Genomic DNA, 21069 nt, shown 5'->3' with positions numbered 1-21069 from the left:
GAATTGATCATTAAGGTCTCAAATCAATCAATCAATTATATTTATTAAGCACCTACTGTGTGCAGAGCTTTGAGCTAAACTCTCGGGAGAATACCGTAGAATAGGCAGGCATGATTCTTGCCTTTATGGCTCATAGAGTCTAGAGGGCCCTCACCTACCTCTCTGGATGAAAATCCAAGTTCCTACTCAACACAAAACATGTATGCTTCTTAAAAATGGCTACATTTCAACACATCAGATGCTGCTTTCTGCTGCTCTATCAGTTTTTAAAACTGAATTTAAAATAGAAATACTGTATATATTTCCAAAGTGACCTGAAAGTTTTTAGCAGTCACGGGGGAGATTTGGCTAAATAAATCCAATCCCAAAATGGTGATTTAGGAAAGGCGCTAGCCCTGGTATTTATTGAGGGCTTACTTCGGGCAGAGAAATCAATCAATCAATCAATCACATTTATTGAGCTCTTACTATGTGCACAGCATTCTATTAAGTGCTTGGAAGATTACAATATAACAGAGTCTCTGTTCCACATGGGGCTCATAATCTAAGTTGGAGGCAGAACAGGCATTCAATCCCCATTTTACAGAAGTGGAAACTAAGGCCCAGGGAAGTTAAGTGAACTGCCTAAGATTACCCAGCAGGTGTGTGGCAGATGAGGGGTTGAAACCTAAGTCTCCAGACTCCTGGTCCTGGGTCCTACCCACTAGTTCATTTATTCAATTATATTAATTGAGCACTTACTGTTTGCAGAGCACTGTACTAAGCTCCTGGGAGAGTACAATATAACAATAAACAGACACATCACCTTTCCACAAGAAGCTTACAGTCCAGAGGGACTTATTCTGTTCTCTGACAGGTGGTTTATTTACTCACCCAAAAAACCCTTAGGTTGCTGGCCCAGTGCCTGGGCCCTGCCCTGGGAAGTATGCCTGGAGGTGAGGATGTTACTGTAGGAGTTATCTCTGCCCTGGGCAGTGTGTATTGTACTTCCCCAAGCGCTTAGTACAGTGCTCTGCACACAGTAAGCACTCAATAAATAAAATTGATTAATTGATGGTACGAGTTATCAGAATGATTACAGGCACCATGCTTATTTTCATGTCGGCCCCCTCCCCCTGCATACTGAAAACTCCTTGTGTGCAGGGATCACGTCTACCAAGTCTGTTGTATTATACTCTCCCCAGTGCTTAGCACAGTAAGCATTTTATAAATACCATTGATTGTCTGTCCCAACCATTACAGTATCAGCACGTAGAAACCCTGGCCAATTCTATCCATGCTTCCTTACACTGCCTTTGCTCTGCTCTCATTAAAGCCAGGGGCCGCAGAACTTGGGTCTTTTATTTGATCCTCAAGGGCACTTCTTTGTTCCTGTCCCTGATTCTGGCAGATCATTTCTCTAATTTGTCAAGGTCACATTGGATTCTATTCCTGTCTTCGGAGATGTGAGCAGCCCCTCTCGGCTAAGTGTCAACCTGAACTTAATCGGATTGTTCCTATTCTATCATTGAAGTCATTGATGAAAATATTAGATAATGTCAAGAAAATATTAAATGAAACTAGATATGGCTCACTTGTAACCCTCCAATATTTCTCCTTGATCCAATTTAGTCCTGGAGTAACCAAGAAATCTGATCTTCCCAATAAACATGTCCCTACATTTTTTTCCCTCCCAACATGATGCATTGCAAGCTTGGTTTACCATTCTTTCTTTGTAGCTATTTGCTTTATAAAATGGATTACTTATGAGCATCCTTATAATTTTCTCTCATTCAAACTCTTGAGCTGCTACCTGTTCAGGGCAAAGTTTAAAGCAGCTCCGATGGGTTTCTGTGGCTGGCAAAGAAAGCTAATGCAGATAATCCAAAATGACAGGCCTGAGAAATTCTACTGGTTAGAGTTTGAACATCTATGCATTTCCTTTCAGATTCATAGCAATGGGGTGGCCTTTTTCACCACACAGTCACATTCATTCATTCATTCATTCTCTCTCTCTCTCTCTCTCTCTCTGTCTCTCTCTGTCTCTGTCTCTGTCTCTCTCTCTCTCTCTCTCTCTCTCTTTTTGTACAGTCCCTGAATAATTCTCTAGCCCCTGGCTTCCCAGGTTCACAAGCTCCCTTTTCTGCCTTCTGGGATCCCTCTAGAGAGTCAGATTCCCCCAAATGGCAAACTGCACCCTAGGAATATTTGGAAAATCTGGGGGGAAGTTGCTTTCATTCTCTTTTAGGCCCCCAAGGGATCGGTAAGATGATAACTTATCCAGTTCACTACTGGTTCCCTACTGTGTTGAAAGTGAATCCCCAAATTCCTCCTTAAGGCTTTAGCTTCCAGGGAGCACATTCCAGGCTAGTAGAATTTTGCTCATTATCTTTGAACTTGTGGCTTTAAGGCAGCAGTCAGCTTTCTCCCCACTACTTAGCCTCACTCCTCCCCCACTACAAATCCACCCACATATTTGGCTCCTCTAACACCAACATACTCACTGGCTTCACTTCCTCTCAACCACCACTGACCCATTGCTCAAGCTATCACTCCTGCTTGGAACTCACTCCCCTTTCATATCTGACAACCACTCTCCTCATTTTCAAAGGCATGTAAATTATATTTCCAAGAAGCCTTTCCTAAATTTATCATCTCCCCATTTTATTTCCCTCCCTACCATTGCTGCTGCTACCACTACTACTAATAAGGATATAATGGTGGTATTTGTTAAGTGCTTACTATGTGCCAAGTTCTCTCCTAAGGGCTGGAATAGATACAGTATTTCAACACTTCTGTATCACTTGTGCACTTCAGTCCTCACCTACTTAAACACTTAGTTACTCACTCAAAACAGCACTTAGGTACATATTTTTGAACTCTCTTGCTTCCGGTTACCTGTAATTTCTTTTAGCATCTGACTCCCCTGCTAGACTGTAAACTCTTTGAGGGAAGAGATCGTTCCTACTAATCCTATTGTGCTCTCCCAAATGCTTACTCCAAAGCACTGCTCAGAATCAAAAACATTGACTGCCTTCCCAATAAGGAAGTGTTTCCACTTTTTTGGATTTCCTGCCTATCTGACATTCTGGGTAGAATTCTTCTCTCTGAGCTACCCAGGTTATGTCTTCTTAGGGAAACTCAGCAAAATGACAGAGAATCTTCACTTCCTACCAGATCAGGGGCAGTGTGCTCCCATCAATCAATCAATAAGTAATATTTATTGATCCTCCTGTACCCCCTGCCCCCATCATGTCTCTCCCCTGATGAATTAACAACATACTTCAGCAACAAAAATGAAACCATCAGGCATGATTCCCCTAAAATCTCCCCTGATCCTCTCCAATTCCCACCCTCTTCAACTCTCCCTATATTCCCTGCAGTAACTCAAGAAGACATCTCTCACCTTCTCTCTAAATCTATGCCCTCCACCTGTGCTTTTGACCCCATTCCTTCATAACTTTCTAAAACACTCACCTTCCTCCTTTCTTCCCTTCTTGACTGCCCTCCCCAACCATTTGCTTTCAAACACAAAGTATCCCCATCCTAAAAAAGCCCTCCTTTGATCCCATGGGTCCATCCAGTTATTGCCCATTCTCCCATCTACCATATCTCTCCAAGTCTTTTGAGTTGTTCACACCCACTGTTTCCATTTCCTCTCCTCTAATTCTCTCCTAAATCCCCTCCAATCTGGCTTCTGCCCCCTTCACTCCACATAAACAGTCCTCTCTAAGGCAACCAATGACCTTATTCTCCCCAAATCAGGCAGCCTCTACTCTATCTTAATCCTCCTAAACCTCTTAGTTGTCTTCAACACTGTAAACCATGCTCTTCTCCTTGAAAATTCATCCAACCTTGACTTCACTGATACTGTCATTCTCTTGGTTCTCCTCCTAGATCTCTAATCGATCCTTCTCAGTTTCTATTGTTGGCTGCTCCTCTGCCTCCCACCCTCTGAAAGTGGGGATCCCTCAAGGCTCAGTTCTAGGTCCCCTTCTATTTTTCATCTACACCCACTATACTTGAAAACTCATTCATTCCCACGGCTTCAACTACCACCTCTATGCAAATGATTCCCAAACCTACTTCTCCAGCCCCAACCTCTCTCCTTCCCTGCAATCTCTCATTTCCTTCTGCCTTCAGAACATCTTACCTGGATGTCCAGACGACACCTCAAAGCAAGCATTTCTGAAAATGAACTCATCTACCCACCCAAACCTTGGCCTCCCCCTGTCTTTCCCATTACTGTAGACAATACCACTAACTGCCCTGTGTCACAAGTGCCTACCTTTGGTGTTGTCCTCAACTTGTCTCTCTCATTCCACCAAATTCTGTCGGTTCTACCTTCACAACATCGCTAAAATCCATCCTTTCTTCTCCAAATTGCTATCATGTTGACCTAAGCACTCACCCTATCCCACCTGATTACTGTATCTGCCTCTTCACTGACCTTCCAGCCTCCTGTCTCTGTCCATTAGAGTCCATACTTCACTCTGCTGTATGGGTCCTTTTTCAGCAAAAACATTCAGTCCATGTCACCCCACTCCTTTAGAATCTCCAGTGATTACACACCCATCTCCACAATCAAACAGAAACTCTTTACTATTGGCTTTAAAGTACTCAATCACCTTATCCCATTTGACTCACCTCACTGATCTCTATTCCTCTAGCATGAGCTTACTCATCGAGCCTTGATCTCATGTATCACATCATCGACCCTTTCCTATGTCTTCCTCCTATCCTGGAACTACCTCCCTCCCCATATACACCAGACCACCACTCTCTGCACCTTGGAAGCATAGCTAAGGTCACATCTCCTCCAAGAGGCCTTCCCCAATTAAGCCCTCTTTTCCCAGCTTGTTCTCCCTTCTACACTGTGTGTGCCCTTGGATCTTTGACTTTTAGACATTTGATATTTGCCCCACCTCTAGCCCCACAGCACCTATGCACATATCTTTAAATTATTTATTATAAATCACTTATATTTATGTCTATCTCACCCTCTAGACTGTAAGCTCAGTATGGGAAGGGAACATATCTGCTAATTCTGCTGTTCTGTACTCTCCCAAGCATTTAGCACATACTTCATACATAATAAGAACTCAACAAATACCACTGATTGATTGATTGTGTGTTGATTTTGTGCAAAGCACTGGACTAAACTCTTGGGAGAAAACAATACAATAGAATTTGTAGATATGATCCCTTCCCCCAAGGAGTTTATAGCCTAGTAGGGGAAGCAGACATTAAAATGACTCAGCCAAGAAAACCTGCAGGGAAGGGAGGAGATTAGTGCTAAGTTCTCTGCACACAGTAAGCACTCAGTAAAAACCCTGGCTTGAGAGTCTGCAGGATACTCTGTGGCACCATGACTATGAAGATTTCACTTCATTCTATGAACAAAGTGAGAATTTTTCAGACAGAGCATCAGGCCCAAAGATTTCAGGACACCTGTTAAGCAACCAGGGCTGCTGATGTTTTTGGGAAGAGTGCTGCCATGAATTTGCCTAAAGATGCCCTGATGAATAGGTGGGAGAGAATTTGTCTATCCTGAGAGAGGGTACAGTAGAGAGAGCATGCAGTTGGACCTCAGCAGACAAGGGTTCTCATCCCAGCTAATCTCACTGGTCCACTGTGTGACCTAACACATTTCAGTTAACCTCTCTGTGCCTCAGTTTTCTTCTCTGATAAATGGGGATAACAATCCCTGCCTCTCCTAACCCTTACAGGGGTGTCCTCGGGAGGATAAACTGAGATAACTGATGTGAAAGGCCTTTGAAAAAACTACAGAGGCTACATAAAAACAAGGCACAGTATCATCATCACCTGTATATATGTATATATATTTGTATGTATTTATTACTCTATTTATTTATTTTATTTGTACATATTTATTCGATTTATTTTGTTAATATGTTGAATTTTGTTGTCTGTCTCACCCTTCTAGACTGTGAGCCCACTGTTGGGTAGGGACTGTCTCTATATGTTGCCAACTTGTACTTCCCAAGCACTTAGAACAGTGCTCTGCACACAGTAAGTGCTCAATAAATATGATTGAATGAATGAATCATCACGATTATCATTATGCTCTCATTGCCTTTCTGCAGTTGTGAAGCCTTAAAAGCTGGAAACCACCAGGATAGTATAGCCATTGGATGCAGAGATTCTCCTGCTTTGCAGCTGAACTTGCACCTTTCTGCAGTGGGAGATGACTGCAGCTGTCTCTCGCTAACAACAGCTGCGTGGTTGCTGGGTCCATCTCCCCTGCAGCCAGAGAAGTTCTGCACTAAGAGGGGAAGACGGGGCACCCACACCCCTCTGTCTTCCAGAGCCTGAGGGGGAGGATCAAGATTATTTATCATTTTTTTCCCTAGAGGAATAAAGAAAATTCAAATTTCTCCCCCTGGTTATTTTCTTCAAGTTTCATTGTTTCCTTCTTCTTCCGGCTTTCTGGGTTCTAATGGAACAGAAATCAACAGTGTTTTCTCATTTGTTTATTTTGTATCTGAAGTGTGAATGGGGCTGGCCCAGCTGTTAAAAAATCTTTTTTTTTTTTTTTTTTTTTGAGGGGGATGCAAGCTCTGTGAAGGTTTCAGTAAATATATTTCCCATTCCTTAGTAAAACAGTGGTAATCTTATCTCCAACTTGCTTCCTAAAGAATTCACTTGAATCCGGAGGCCTCACACCTAGACTATAGCATTTTCTGCTGTTTAGGAGGATGAATCACTGATCATAGCCTATGGGTTGGGAGGTTGTGGGGAGAGACTCTCTTGAAATACGGAACTTCCCCAAACCTGTTTCCTTACCTAGCAGCGTGGTTGACGGAACAGTATCTGATGACACTTTGAGATGAAATTCCGTTCACCCACAGGACACGTAATGATGGAAATCAACAGAAGGCGAATAGAATAAAAGCATAGAAATGAAAACACCGTTAGCTGCGACCCAGCCGGAGAAGAGTCAGTAAAATGTCAATTTAGGAAATATACCAAACGGAACACCAAATAATAGCACCGGTACCTGAATAGTAGGAATTCAACAAAGATTTGCTTTGCAGCGTTTTGCTTTGGACAGAAAATGAACAAGGAGAAGATGACGCTAGGTACAAAAGACATAAAGAAGAAAATTTAGACCAATATACAGAGAAAGAGAGAGCCTAGAGAGTAATTACATTAGAAAATATCATACTGTAATATCAGATGTAGATGATTAAATACAAATGAATATTTCCTTCAACTGAAGAAGGTGCATACTGATTTTTTCCCCAGGGTAAGCAAGATACATTCCACCTCCGAGAATGTTGAACCATTCTGAAATATCCAACACCTTGATAACAACATTATCAGGAAATGCAGATGATGATTAGCTTTGAATGTTTTTGTGAAGTTTCTTTTAAAAAGGTGCTGATTGGATTAATGTTGTAAAACACAACATAGTGATTTGTTTGAAAGAGAACTGTACTCTAAATTTTAGCCCCTTCCCAGGGTTTTGTCAATAAGACAAATTGCTGAGTATTAAATATCATCCTGATTTTTCAGGGCCTGGACACCTAGGATAATTTCCAGAGTTAAAACTATTCATCTTGTAATGGATCATGCTTTTTTCCCAATGCCTGACACATTTAAAAATATTCTTAGTGTCTCATAAAGATGCCAGTACACAAAATGGGAATACTATTCCCTAATACCATAAAAACAGATTCAATTTAATCTACATCAGGGTAATTTCTGAACCAATTTCTACATTTCAGTGGTATGTTTTTTAAACACCCATCAAAATGATTTTCACGGGGCATGTTAAGATGTAGCTGAGGCATTGTAGGGTTAGAACAGGAATTCCATAATGGATCGAATTGAGGTCCTAAAGCTGCTCCCATCAGACAGTATGAATATCCCTGGGCAACTCTCTGAGTTTTAAGAGTTCTATTCTGAGTGATCAGCCCTTTTATTTTGGCCTACCTTAGATTCTCAGATTCTCCCTTAGACAAGTCCCTCTAGACTTTAAGTTCGTTGTGAACAGGGAATAGGTTTGTTACATTGTCATATTTTACTCTCCCAAGCACTTAATACAGTGTGCTGCACATAGTAAGCACTCAATAAATACAACAAAGTCTATTCCTGAATAAAAAATCTTTCCCATGAAAGTCAGACCAACATATCTATTCTAATGATGATGCAATTCTTCTAATGTTTTCTTCCATATGAGACATGGGGCGATGAATGATTTGTAATCCACTGAATAATGAGCTGTTGAACCAGCATGGCCTAGTAGAAAGAGGGCAGGCCTGGGAGTTAGAGGACCTGGGTTCTAATCCCAGCTCTGCCACTTGTCTGCTGTGAGACCTTGGGCAAATCGCTTAACTTCTTTGTGCCTCAGTTACATCATCTGTAAAATGGGGATTAAAACTGTGAGCCCCATGTAGGACATAGACTGTGTTCAACCTGATCAGCTTGTATCTAATTCCTCACTTAGTATGGTGCCTGGCACATAGTAAGTGCTTAACAAATAACATAAAAAATACATGGTCAATGAGAAATTGATTACTAGTGATGCCAGCAGCCTGGCATGTTGTTGTTTTGGTTCCATGAAAGGGAGTCCAGGGAGTTTCTTTAGGGATTCAGTATACAAATACCAATGCCCCTGAAAGATGATCAGTGGAGGAGATAGACATGAGTGCAGCTTAGTCATTTACCTTTGTTCACTTTTGCCAGTCTCCCTTTGCTGAAAATTGTAGCCTACTTTTCATTTTCTAAGTCAAAAGAAGACCAAGAGGGCCTTTAAATGTATTAGAATTTGATTTTGATTAAAGCTCCCCTTTCCCCCATCAAATTTCCTCCTATAAATAGCATCATTTTTTCCAGGAAAATGGGATATTGAAATCTTCTCTATTGGCCAGTTCCCATATATGTCACCCTTGCTCGGAAGAAATGGGGAATTCTCTGAACCATCCCTACCACGTGGGAATTACCCAAGGACCCTGTCGAGTAATCTGTCAGTTGAGAGATTATATAGTGATAATACCAGGAAATGTGTCTGTTTATTGTTGTATCATACTCTCCTAAGCACTTAGTACAATGCTCCACACACAGTAAGCATTCAATAAATGTGACTGAATAATAATAATAATAATTATGGTAGTTGTTACGTGCTTTATATGTGTTGAGCACTGTTATAAGCACTGGGATAGATACACGTTAATTAGATCAGACACAGTCTCTCTGTCCCACATGGGGCTCACAATCTAAGTAGAAGGGAGGGCAGGTAGTGATGCCCCATTTTTGCTGGTGAGGAAACTGAGGCACAGAATTTAAGTGGTTTGCCCAAGGTCACACAGCAGGCTATTGGAGGAGCCAGGATTAGAACCTGGGTCCTCTCTTTTCCAGGCCTGGGCCCTTTCCACTAGGCCATGCTGCTTCACTCTGCTTATATCTTTAGAGAATCACAGCTCATGGAAATGGATGTGCATCCTGGAGAGCTGGGTTACTTAAAATGCCCAATCCCTATGTAAAGGGCCCAGAGCCATTGACCAATATGTAGTCTTTGGAGAACCATCGATCAGTATGGAGAGCTTTGACCAATATAGAGTCTCCCATCAAAAAAGACAGATGAGCCTCCAACCTGACCCATGAAGGAAGCTGACAGACAGAGTAGTGCTGAGGTTACAAACTTCAAGTGTCTTCTCCTTTGCTCCTTTTAAATCTAATTGCTACCTACCAACCCTCTTAAAAAAAGAATATAGCTTCAAGTCCAAAACAAACTTCTCCCAAACAAATCTATTTAGGGTAGATGTAAAATAAAAGCATTTAGGCAAAGAGTTGATCACTTTATAACCTATAGACTCTCAAGAGTTTCTAAAACTGCCTTTGAAAACCAACCCGGACTCATGAATTCTGTGTAATTATTTTAATCTCTAGTCTATAAACACCTATAGGGATTACTGAATAAGTCATACTTTCTCTTGTAGCTAGAAACCAAAGAACTTAGTGGATAGAGTATGGGCCTGGGAGTCAGAAGGACTTGAGTTCTAATCCCAACTCCACTTCTTGTGTGCTGTGTGAATTTGGGCAAGTCACTTAACTTCTCTGTGCCTCAGTTACCTTACCTGTAAAAATGGGGATTAAGACTGTGAGTCCCATGTGGGACAAGGACTATGTCTAAACTGATTAGCTTGCATCTACCCCAGCACTTAGAGCAGTGCCTAGCACATAGTAAGTGCTTAATGCCATAAAAAATAGGATAAATATATTCTTCCCTAGAAATGGTAGAGGTTTACGGAGGTGCTCTCATTTCTTCAAGGTCATTAGGATACATGCAATAGTTTGAATATGGGAATTAATCTTCTTAATTACTAACTTACTACAGAAAGGATCTGAGGTCTAAAGAATTAATCATTCAATAGTATTTACTGAGCACTTACTATGTGCACAACACTGTACTAAACTCTTGCAGGAGCACAATATAACAGAGGTGGTAGACATATTTCCTGGCCACAACATGGTTACAAGAATTCCGTCCATTAGACATTACTATTTAAGTTCATGCCTGGCAGGATTTATCATTATTTCCCCAGCCTTTGCCACCTCAAGCACTAGAAAGAGCATTCACCAGGAAGTTGGGGATTCCTTAGCTCTTATGGACGATAAGATGGAATGAATCTCTAGGGGAATTAGAATGGCATCCTGGGATGGGCCTGGGTTTGAACACAGAGATGAAGAAGAGGAGAAGAGGCCTTTGTGAGGATTGAATTCATTGGTCACCATATGTTCACTGAGGTTCTGTAATGTTCAGGTGGGATGGAAAACTTTGAGGGAGACAATGTGAATGTGGGTTGTGTGAACCTATGTACATATTTCACATTGGAAGATGCTTCTGACAGAAAAATTTCACTTACGTGCTCTCCCGCACCATTCACAAATGCCAAGTGTAGGATACCTTTTCTAGCTCCTTGGAAAATTGGGGTGAGATCCCCAACTAGGACTGAGACCTTCCAGGTGCTGCCTTATATGCCCTGTTGCCTTCTTCAGCAACTGGGATAATTAATCAATCAATGGCATTTACTGAGCACTTAGTGTGTACAGAGCACTGTACTGAGCACTTGGGGAAGTAAAATTTAATTGAGTTTATAGATAATTTCCTGCCTACAAGGAACTTACAATCTAGAAACCAACAATGGGCCGCCCATTTATAGTAGATATCAGCTTTGTGTAGGCAGCAATGGGGACAGGGGGACATCAGGCCAGCAGCAGGATTTGCACTGGATTTTTACTAATGAGCTACTGTTTCAAATGGGGACAGAGGAGTTCGGGAAGCATCATTTAGAAGAGGCACAGCTGGGTAACCCCAACTACTACTCAAAGATCCTAAAATAACTTTCATAAAGGGCAGAGCGTCAACTCGGGCGACCCGGCCAGATTTCAATTCAAGTAGCATACGCAGCAACCAGTAGGTATCGTGAAGGCGATGCTATTTTCAGGCTCGGCCCATAAGTTCACAGGAGGGCGAATGACAAGCCCACATCCAATTCCCCTCGGGCCACGGAGAGTCAGGAGACGGTCATGATTTTGATTACTACTTATTACATTATGATAAGCATTTAATGAAGTGAGTCGTTTCTTAACCACTGACTGTAGCCACAAGATGAAACATCACAAGACTCATTCGTGCCGGGTGAATTGGGTTTAAAATATGCAATGTTACTTTGTGCCCCAAGTTGGATAGCCTCCCATCACCAACAAGATGAAGAGAATTCATTTTCAGGTCATGAGAAGCTTCTTTCATCAAAGCTGGTTATCTTGTACTACCCATGAATTTAGCACGGTGCGTGGCAACATCCCAGGTGGTTTAAAAAATACATTATCATCATTATTATTATCATCATTATTATTACTATTCTTGTCTGATCCACCCTTTCATGTCATTGTTGGACCATCCATGGCTGGCATTTCATATCTTAAAATAGTCTATCAGCACCCTTGAGAAAATGTAAATGCTGAGGGACAGATCTAGTGCAGCTGACTCTGGGGTTACCTGTGACTGGCAGGAGAAACTTACTGAATCCATTAACATCCTGAGAACTGGAAGAAAGCACTTCTTCATTGTGAGCCGCGCTGAGTTTGGTGGTGGTCTTTTCTGCCATAGCAACAGGTCCCATCTCTCTCTGGGTGCTGCTCTGAGTTTCCTTCTGTTTCTTGGCTAGTTTCCTTTAAGGCATTTGCAAGAGAAGGGAAATCATGGTCAACTTTCATCAGGCATAATAAGGCTAAAGGAAAATAAGCCCGACTGCAGCCCTTTCAACATTTCATCTTGGACTTACATGCAGAGTGCTGCAAACAGAATGAAAGTGGAATTAAAGTGCATATGGATGGCTCAATGAAAACAGGGCCTTTTGAAATTGTTGTGCCCTTCTTTAGCTAAACAAAGACGACAGATGTTATCTCATCAATAACAGTGAATGTGCTTTGTCTTGGAGTTCAAGGGGGTTAGCCAATTAATAGTTTATTCAATGTTTATGTCAGTCATTCCAGAAAAGAAAGTGATGCTGGTCTAATTTAATAGCTTGTGTCATTCCAGTGACTTACCATCAAAATCTAGTCTATTTTCCTGAACTACAGGTGTCTACTATGAAAAGTAGACATGAAGCTCATGAAGTCCCAATAGAGTCATGACAATAAAAAATTAGCTTTGTTACTAGAGTTGGAAAAGAAATCTCTCTCTCCTTTTCTGGAAATAATGTGGATAAAAGGCATATGGGAATGGGACAAGTTTAGTTATTGTGCTTTAGGAAATTCAAAGAATCTTGCCTGGGACATACCCAATTTTCATGGTTGAAGGGATTGCAGGAAGATGATAAGGCCTTAGTCAGAAAAAGAGCAAAGGCTCAGGAGAAGCCTCCCTGATATGGCCAGCAAGATAAATGGGGATGAATGACAAGGAAATGAAAACTAGGTAATGTGATTGTCCGTCAAGAAGAAAATGAATTTAAAATGTACTATTATTATGATTATCATCATTATCATTCTTATTATTATTGTATTTGTTAAATGCCTACTGTGAGTCAAGCACTGTTCTAAGCACTGGGGTAGAAACAAGTTAATGAGGTTGGGCTCCGATCCTGCCCTACATGGGGCTCACAGTCACAATAGAAGGGAGAACAGGCATTGAATTCCCATTTTACAGATGAGGAAACTGAGACACAGAAAAGTTAAGTGACTTGTTCAAGGTCATACAGCAGAGAAGTGGCAGAGCTGGGATTAGAACCTAGGTCCTTTGACTCCTAGGCCTGGCAGCGTGGCTCAATGGAAAGAGCACGGGCTTGGGAGTCAGAGGTCATGGGTTCAAATCCTGGCTCCACCAATTGCCAGCTGTGTGACTTTGGGCAAGTCACTTAACTTCTCTGTGCCTAAGTTACCTCATCTGTAAAATGGGGATTAAAAGTGTGAGCCCCACGTGGGACAACCTGATCACCTTGTATACTTCCCAATACTTGGAACAGTGCTTTGCACATAGTACGCGCTTAACAAATGCCATTATTATTATTAAGTGCTTAGTACAGTGCTCTGCACACAGTAAGTGCTCAATAAATATGATTGATTGATTGATTAACTAGACCACGATGGATGTATCCTTAAACAGTTTTTGGAAAGGACCTAATGGAAAGTCCCAGCTCAATTCCAGCTTTATTCCCATTGTCTCAACATAAAATTAAATAAAACAAAATATAAGAGAGTTAGTTGTGATTGGGTACTTGAGACTTTGTTTTCTAAGAAACCAAAATCATAATTTGAATGACCACTGCAGAACATAATCGAAAGGAGAGGCTGATCTATGATTCAAGTGATAGGCATAGATGGGGGAAAAAAAGTATGTTATCTTTTCTAGGATAAGTAAAATGCCAAGGATTGAAATAGAGGGGAAAGCATGAGAAGGGAATTCTAGGAACCTCTTGGCTCCACTGGTATTCAAGACATTGAGTAATTGAAGAGAATATACATGCTGCATTAGTTAGACACTTTGAATTTCTAGGCTACTTTGTTCTGCTGAGGACACAACAACATATGCACATTTCAGAAATGAAGGGCACAATTTAAGATAACCACCCAGCTAGGAGATAAAGTTCAAATGACAAGGTGGCTTAGGGCACTAAAATCTAGTTATAAGTAATGGGCGTCCTCACATATTTGTATCTCATAATCTTTACAATGAGAAACCAATACTACTCATCCAGAATTCATGGAATATTCTCACACCCATGTCAACCTTGAAAATTGCATCATTGATCCATGAAAACTTGGCAAAATGCATCTGTATACTTCTTTCAAGAGCAGGAGTTCAAAGAATTTCATCTTAAAATGAAAAATCAAGTCAGGCATCATTGTAAAAACTAGGTTCACCCTGATGGAAACTGGCATCTGATACTATAACTTTTTTAAGACAAAACAGCAAAAGATCTTATTCTTGTTGTCATAGACAATGTGACTGTTTTGTTTCTCAGGAATTCTGCGCACAGCTATAGCTCATGCCTGTGGTCCTCAGGTTTTTAGGTCAGTGATCTGTTAATTGAGTTACTGGTGTAGCTGTGCTATGAAAGGGACTCAGGGCATTCCATGAAAGTGCATGATGAATCATTGTCCAGCAAGCAGGAACTGAAGGCTTCAGCCATAAAAATCTGCAGCTTGAATGGTAAAAACTGTGAGATCCAATCAGAACCAAGTTTTGGGATGGGGGCGGGTGGTAAGATTTTTACCAATAAACCTCCCTTGGCCAAACCCTGATTTTGCTAATGAATTACAAAGATGGGTGAAATTGTCAGAGAGATGGATAAATGTTGCCAACTTGTACTTCCCAAGTGCTTAGTACGGTGCTCTGCTCACAGTAAGCACTCAATAAATACGATTGAATGAATGAATGAATGAAAAGAGCTGTTTCCTACATAACTTCACTTATACATCGGTCTTTTCATATGGTATTCATTAAGCTCTTATTTTGTGGCAGGTACTGTACAAATAGATGGTGTAGATATAAGAGAATCAGGTTGATCACAGTCCGTGTCCCACATGGGGCTCACAGTCTTCACTCCCAGTTTACAGATGAGGTAACAGGCACAGAAAAATGAAGTGACTTGTCCAAGGTCACACAGCAGCAAAATGAGAGCCGGGTTCTGTTAGAGTCACTCCAGCTCCAGGCCCTCCGCACTACAGCAGCTGCACCCAACTAATGGGACCTCTGGTATGGAATCGATTGATAGATTGGAAAGGTAAGGTCAAGCCCAAGGGCCTGCTTGGCTATCAGCAGTATTGTAGAATGTGCACTGTGGTCATTCTGGCCCCTAAGTGTCGCCCTCAAATGGCTCTGCCCATCACCAGGTGGGCCACCCTGATCAGGGACCCAGGGGTCACAAAAACATCCCTCTGCCCCATGTACAACTTCCAGAGGAACAACCTGCAAGCTTACTTAGTCCGGTTTTCCCCTTCCACCATTTTAATTTGAAACATCAACTTGAAAGTTTTATATGATGCCAAGGCCCAGATGCTTTGCAGAGCTCAGCTAAGGTAAAAGCAGCACTGAAGCATGTTTCATGCCTTTCAGTTTGCTTTGCAACATTTGATAATGAATATCTAAAATACAGTGATATATTATCCTGTAAGATAATCAGAGGTACGATATAAGTTTTTTCTTGTGTACCCATGGTTAGTTATATGTTTGACTGAGAAGGAAGAAACCTCTTTAAATACAATATTGACAGAAATATTTTGAAAATGCTTAAATCAGGCAGTTCGACTTATTAAATAATCAGACCTGTGACAGAACATTCATTTATATCCTGGCCCATCCTAAATGTTGATGGCTTTGGGAGCCCCTGGGTACCCCTAACCTTTGGGCCTGGGGCAAGGCAGCACAGAGATTCTCAGGGGAATGCCCTATGCCCACTAGTTGCCCCAAGGTTGTCTGCTCATAGAGCCTGATTAGGTTATCTATTCTGACTGGGGCAGGATATCTAGGGCAGTTCAACTTGGGGAACTTGATTTCCTGGAGTAATCCCCAAGATTAATAGACTTCTAAGTATTCACTAGGTGTGCAGGACACCTGACTGCATGCTCATTAAAATGATAAAACACAGTGCCCACCCTTGAGATATCTGAAATCTAATTAATGAAGTCAGACCCGAAATGCATGATAAAATGGTCATAAAACATGGGTACGATGAGTAAAAATAAAGATAAATTTCTGTTTGATGAAAAGGAAAATGTCAATCCACTGTCGCATTTTCTTTTTGAGGAGGGAAGTGATGCATTCTGAATGGCATTTTAGGAAATTAATCTGGGAAACCAAATGTAGGATAGACTGAACGGAAGGGAGCAAAGGCTGGGGGCAGGAAGATCAATAAGGAAGCTGGGATAGTTTCCCTGGGAGAGTTGTTTGTTTCAGGGTATTGGTTAAGCATTTACTATGTGTCAAACACTGTTTTAAGTGCTGGGATAGATACAAGTCAATTAGGTTGGACACAGTCCCTGTCCCACATAGGGTTCAGATTCTAAGTTGAAGGGAGAACAGGAGAATTGAGGCCCAGAGAAGTGAGGTGACTTTCCCAAGGTCGCACAGCAAGGAATTGGCAGAGCTATGATTAGAACCCATGTTCTCTGACTACCAGTTCTGTGCTCTTTCCACCAGACCCTGCTGGCGATGACAGCCTGGTCCCCAGAGGTGGCTGAAAGTGTGGCAAGGAAGGGACAAGTCTGGGAAATATTGAGAAGGAAAATCCAGCAGGATTTAGCAACCAACTTTGCGTGTGGGAAGCATAAGCCTGAGAGGAGTCAAAGAAAAGGCCAAGGTTATGAACTTCTAGTACCGGGAAAATGGTGGTGTGGTCAGCCATGATGACAAAGTTAGGAGGAGACTGGATAAAGACAGGAAGAGAAGGATTTCATTTCTCACCATTTTGAGTTTAAGGGGATGACGGGCCATTTGTGTACAGCCATCCTGGAGTCCAAACAAAATAAAAGAACCTAAGGCAGATAGGGAGGTCGACTTGGGAGTCATCCTCTTAGAGGTAGTAGCTAAAGCCATATGATTGACTGTCTTGCCTGAGGGAATGCATATGGAACAAGAACACAGGATGAAGAACTAAGCCCTGTGAGACAAACAAAGTTAAAGGGGGAGAAGACAAAGAAAAGCCAAAAGTGTGAAGAAAAACAAGAAACTGTATCTGCTATAGTGAAATCAAGGCTGGAGAATATTTCTAGGAAAAGGGAATGGTTGATGGTGTCAAAAATTAACAAGAAGTCACTTCTTGGTTCAAAGAAGCCATTAAACATCACCCGAGTGACTTCTCTGCTTGCCAGGTACAATCCAGCTGCCTATATTTGTGTTGTATTGAGTTGCTGTAACCACAGTAACTACAACAACAATAGTTAGCCTTGCTCTGCTTTGATATAAACTGTCTTATTGTGCTAATTTAGTCCAATCACAAGGGTCACAGATTCACAAATAGAACTAGCTCCCAGAGTTCCTTAGGCTGCACTGTGATGCTGGGTTGGATGTGGAACACTTCCTGCACACCTGAAGACAGACTTATCAGATGCTGCTGAAAACCACGCTCAGCCTCAGTGAGATTTTTAATCTGAAGCAATTATCAACACGTAGAGACCATTAGGATGTGCCAAATGTATTTTGCTGGATGCTGATTCTAAGAGAAGTAGTGTGACTTAGTGGATAGAGCACGGTTCTGGGAGTCATAAGGACCTGGGTTCTACTTCCGGCTCCACCACTTGTCTGCTGTGTGACCTTGGGCAAGTCACTTCGCTTCTCTGGGCCTCAGTTACCTCATCCGTAAAATGGGGATTAGGACTAGGAGCCCTATGTGGGGCAGGGATGATATGAAATTTGATTTTCTTGTATCTATCCCAGTGCTTAGTATAGTGCCTGGCAAATAGTAAGTGCTTAACAAGTACCATTAAAATAAGTGCAGTTGGTTCTCCTAAACAAAATGTCATGTTCTTAATGTATACAGCACCAAGGAAGACCTGTGATGTAGTGCCACTATTTGTTAAAGTCCTACTACATGCCAGGCACTACACTAAGCACTGGATAGATACAAGTTAATGCACATGCATAACTGTTCTTCCAACACCATGATGCCTTCTCCCCAGACAAGCACGCTTTGTCAGAAGAAGTCTCCCTAACTGCCAAAGCTTTCTGGCAGAGTGGAGGGAAATCGTGCTTTCTGGCAGAACAGACTCGACCTCCTCATTTCACACCTAATTAGAATTGCAAGAAGCACTCACACTGAAAACTCAGGATCACATGTCTGCCAATGGGTTATCAGGTTTTCTAAAGCTGTACTGTTGGGAAAAATGTTATAGAGCTACAAGCTTAATTCTCCCCTTGCAATGCTACAGTGCGCAACATTATGAAAAGCCCTTCCTTCCTTCCTTTCTGGCAGGGCTCAGGCCTTTGGTCTGAAGGGGCTGACTGTCCTACCAGAAGAGCTTGTGGTTCACTGATCCTTTCCAAATTTAGATGACCCAAGGCAAACTGTTGCTATGGTTTGGGAGAAGGTTCATTTCTGCCTGTGCTCAGATAACAGGAATCAACCACTGGCCTTCCAAACCACCAGCAAAGGGAAGAAAGAAGAATTTAACTGAAACCTGAAAAGACAGTATGGAGAAAAGGAGATCTCAGCTTTCTCCCAACCCCACCCCTCTTTGTTTTCTGGGTTTGAGGGTTTTTTTGTTGTTCTTATCTCCTTCAGTCTTTCTGTGGCTACTCAACTTCATTTAGAGGTCTCTGGCTAATTGTTCTGTGTCCCCCTCCTTGGCTCTCTCCATTCTGCTGAGTCCTCGCTCTTGGCTTTCTGGACCCTCTTCTGAGCTCTGGCTTCATGTCTCACATGCCCAGTCCTTTCCCTGTCCCTCTCCTGCCTGTTACCCATGCCACAGGATTTCACAGATATTTCTGCCCTAATTAATAATTAATTTCAAGAAGAAAGGTGAAAGATCCATCTGTAGCAACTATCATGACAGCTCACTGCTTTCTTGCCATTGCTACCAGGATTCTAGCCAGAATCGGGTTACTTGAAAAGTTTGTTGACTACATACTTCCAGAATCACACACTGGCTCCATGCCACAGCATTACATAGTGGAAAAGATCTTTCCAGAACATCTGGTAAGAAGAAAGGAGAGAAAAGAGTTCCAATCCCTTGCTACCAATTCACACACCATTTCTAACTCAAAGGTCTTGTAATTATCACTGTTTCGTGGTCTGGAAATACAAGTCAAAGAATTGTTACTCTTGACTCACCCAAGGACAGACATTGGCAACCTCTATACTAGTAAATGTTTCCTTGAGCCAGGAAGTGTTATATTTCATCTACATATACAGCCCAATGATTTATTTCAGTTGGGGAGATTCCCCTTTGCCTCGCCCCTCCCTGCACTAATTTTGGTCTTGTAATAATGATTGTGGTATTTGTTTAATGTTTACTATGTGCCAAGCACTGTACTGAGCACTGCGGTAGATACAAGATAATCAAATCCCACAAGGGGCCCACATTCTAAGTAGGAGAGAGAGCACAGGCATTGAATTCCCATTTTTGCAGATGAGGAAATTGAGGCACAGAGAAGTTAAGTGAACTGCCCAAGGTCACACAGCAGGTAAGTGGCAGAGCAGAATTAGAACCCAGGTCCTCTGACTCCCAGGCCAATGCTCTTTCCACTAGACCACGCTGCTTTGTATGGTAGAAGGATAAATCAAAATGGACTCCAAAAAACTTGTCAGTCCCCAGAAAATACTCTCTCAAGGAAAATTTAATTCTGGGGCCAATTTTATTCAACATTTTTCCAAATTAGTTTGGTAGTGCAGACCTGGGACCTAGAAAGGGTCTGTGTTGTAGGGTCTAGTTTTCTCTGCCCTGCTCAACTCCCTTAAATTTTTTAGCTCCAATGCCCAGATTCTGATCTAAAGCCTGTACACTTACAGAATTCTTCATCTGAGAATCCTATTTCTTCTTTCTTCAAAATGGACTACTTGAAAGGGTATTTCTGAATCTCTGACAAGCTCTATCAGTGACATAGATCATGCTTCCTTCACTGATCAGCCTCAGCTGGGTCATCCAGATGGGAACATTAGTGTTAATCACGAGCTGGCCATCATCTGCTGAAAACACGTAACCACCATAATACTGGGGTCTGTCTCAGGGCATCAAGTAAAGCTTTTTGTCTCATGTATTATGCATCTTCAGTCCCCACCAGACTGGACAGCTATTGGAAGAAAAGTCTTGTGCAATCAACATCTGATGAACTGATTGAATTGTCAAAATGTCATTACAGGTAAATTAGGGGATGCTTCATTTTTAGCAATAAGAGAAGATGCCAGGAGAAAAAAAAATAGAGTGAGCCAATGAAGCAGTCTACCGGCTGGCTGTTTTTACAGTTGCAGATACATGGTATTAACAACTGATTCCCCATCTTTATGCAAGAAGTGTGCCAGGGTGGAGATAAATAGGGAGAAGACATTTGCAAATTATTCGTTTTACTAAATCGGAACACCAAAAATATGCATTGTAGGAAAATACCGATTTACACGGGCTTAGCTCCTTTTCTCATAAATAACCTGCGTGGATGACATCAGCATTCATGTCCAACATTATGACCTCACTGTTATGCATATGCTGCCATAATCTCTGCAGCCAAAGTGAGATGCAGTTAACCATGAGTAAGGTCTATATTCCAGGAAAACATATTAACAGAGGCTTAACAGCCACCATCCTGCTGCACATTCCCAGGTGAATCCTAATAACACTTCAAATCTGACTGGGAAGCATTCAGTTCAGGTAGTGATGGCAGCAATGTGCCAGCCCCAGAAACCTGTTCCTTAAGGGTCCCAGCAAAGGGGGAGAAGTCTGTCTCTCTGCTGGGCAAAGCCTGGACACCCTTTGGCAGCCCTGAAGGCAGGACATATCCACAGGGGTGGGAGCCATAGTAGGAGAAATGATTCTGTGTGGAGGGAACTCCATGGACCCAAGATCCCTTGCAGGTACCTTAGAAGGCCAACTAGCAGCATTCATGTTGGTGCCAACCACTAGATCTGAGGA

General features: G+C 41.9%; 1 protein-coding gene across 5 annotated transcripts in view; it reads right to left on the bottom strand.

The window, feature by feature from the left end:
- Positions 1-21069, bottom strand: part of PTPRT (protein tyrosine phosphatase receptor type T) — a 700314-nt gene that overhangs the window by 107158 nt on the left and 572087 nt on the right. For 2 of the 5 annotated variants that reach the window (XM_038750173.1, XM_038750171.1), the window contains 3 exons: positions 12032-12180; positions 7001-7078; positions 6787-6822 (listed from right to left, as the gene is read on the bottom strand). In XM_038750173.1, coding sequence (XP_038606101.1) covers positions 6787-6822; positions 7001-7078; positions 12032-12180 — 263 coding nt within the window. The remainder of the gene's footprint in view (positions 1-6786; positions 6823-7000; positions 7079-12031; positions 12181-21069) is intronic. The other 3 variants (XM_038750174.1, XM_038750175.1, XM_038750176.1) reach the window with 2 other exon arrangements.

Source organism: Tachyglossus aculeatus, chromosome 8 (genome assembly GCF_015852505.1).
Source record: "Tachyglossus aculeatus isolate mTacAcu1 chromosome 8, mTacAcu1.pri, whole genome shotgun sequence".
Classification (NCBI taxonomy): Eukaryota; Metazoa; Chordata; class Mammalia; order Monotremata; family Tachyglossidae; genus Tachyglossus; species Tachyglossus aculeatus.
Note: the sequence above shows the minus strand (reverse complement) of the source record. Positions and strands in the feature narration are given on the sequence as shown.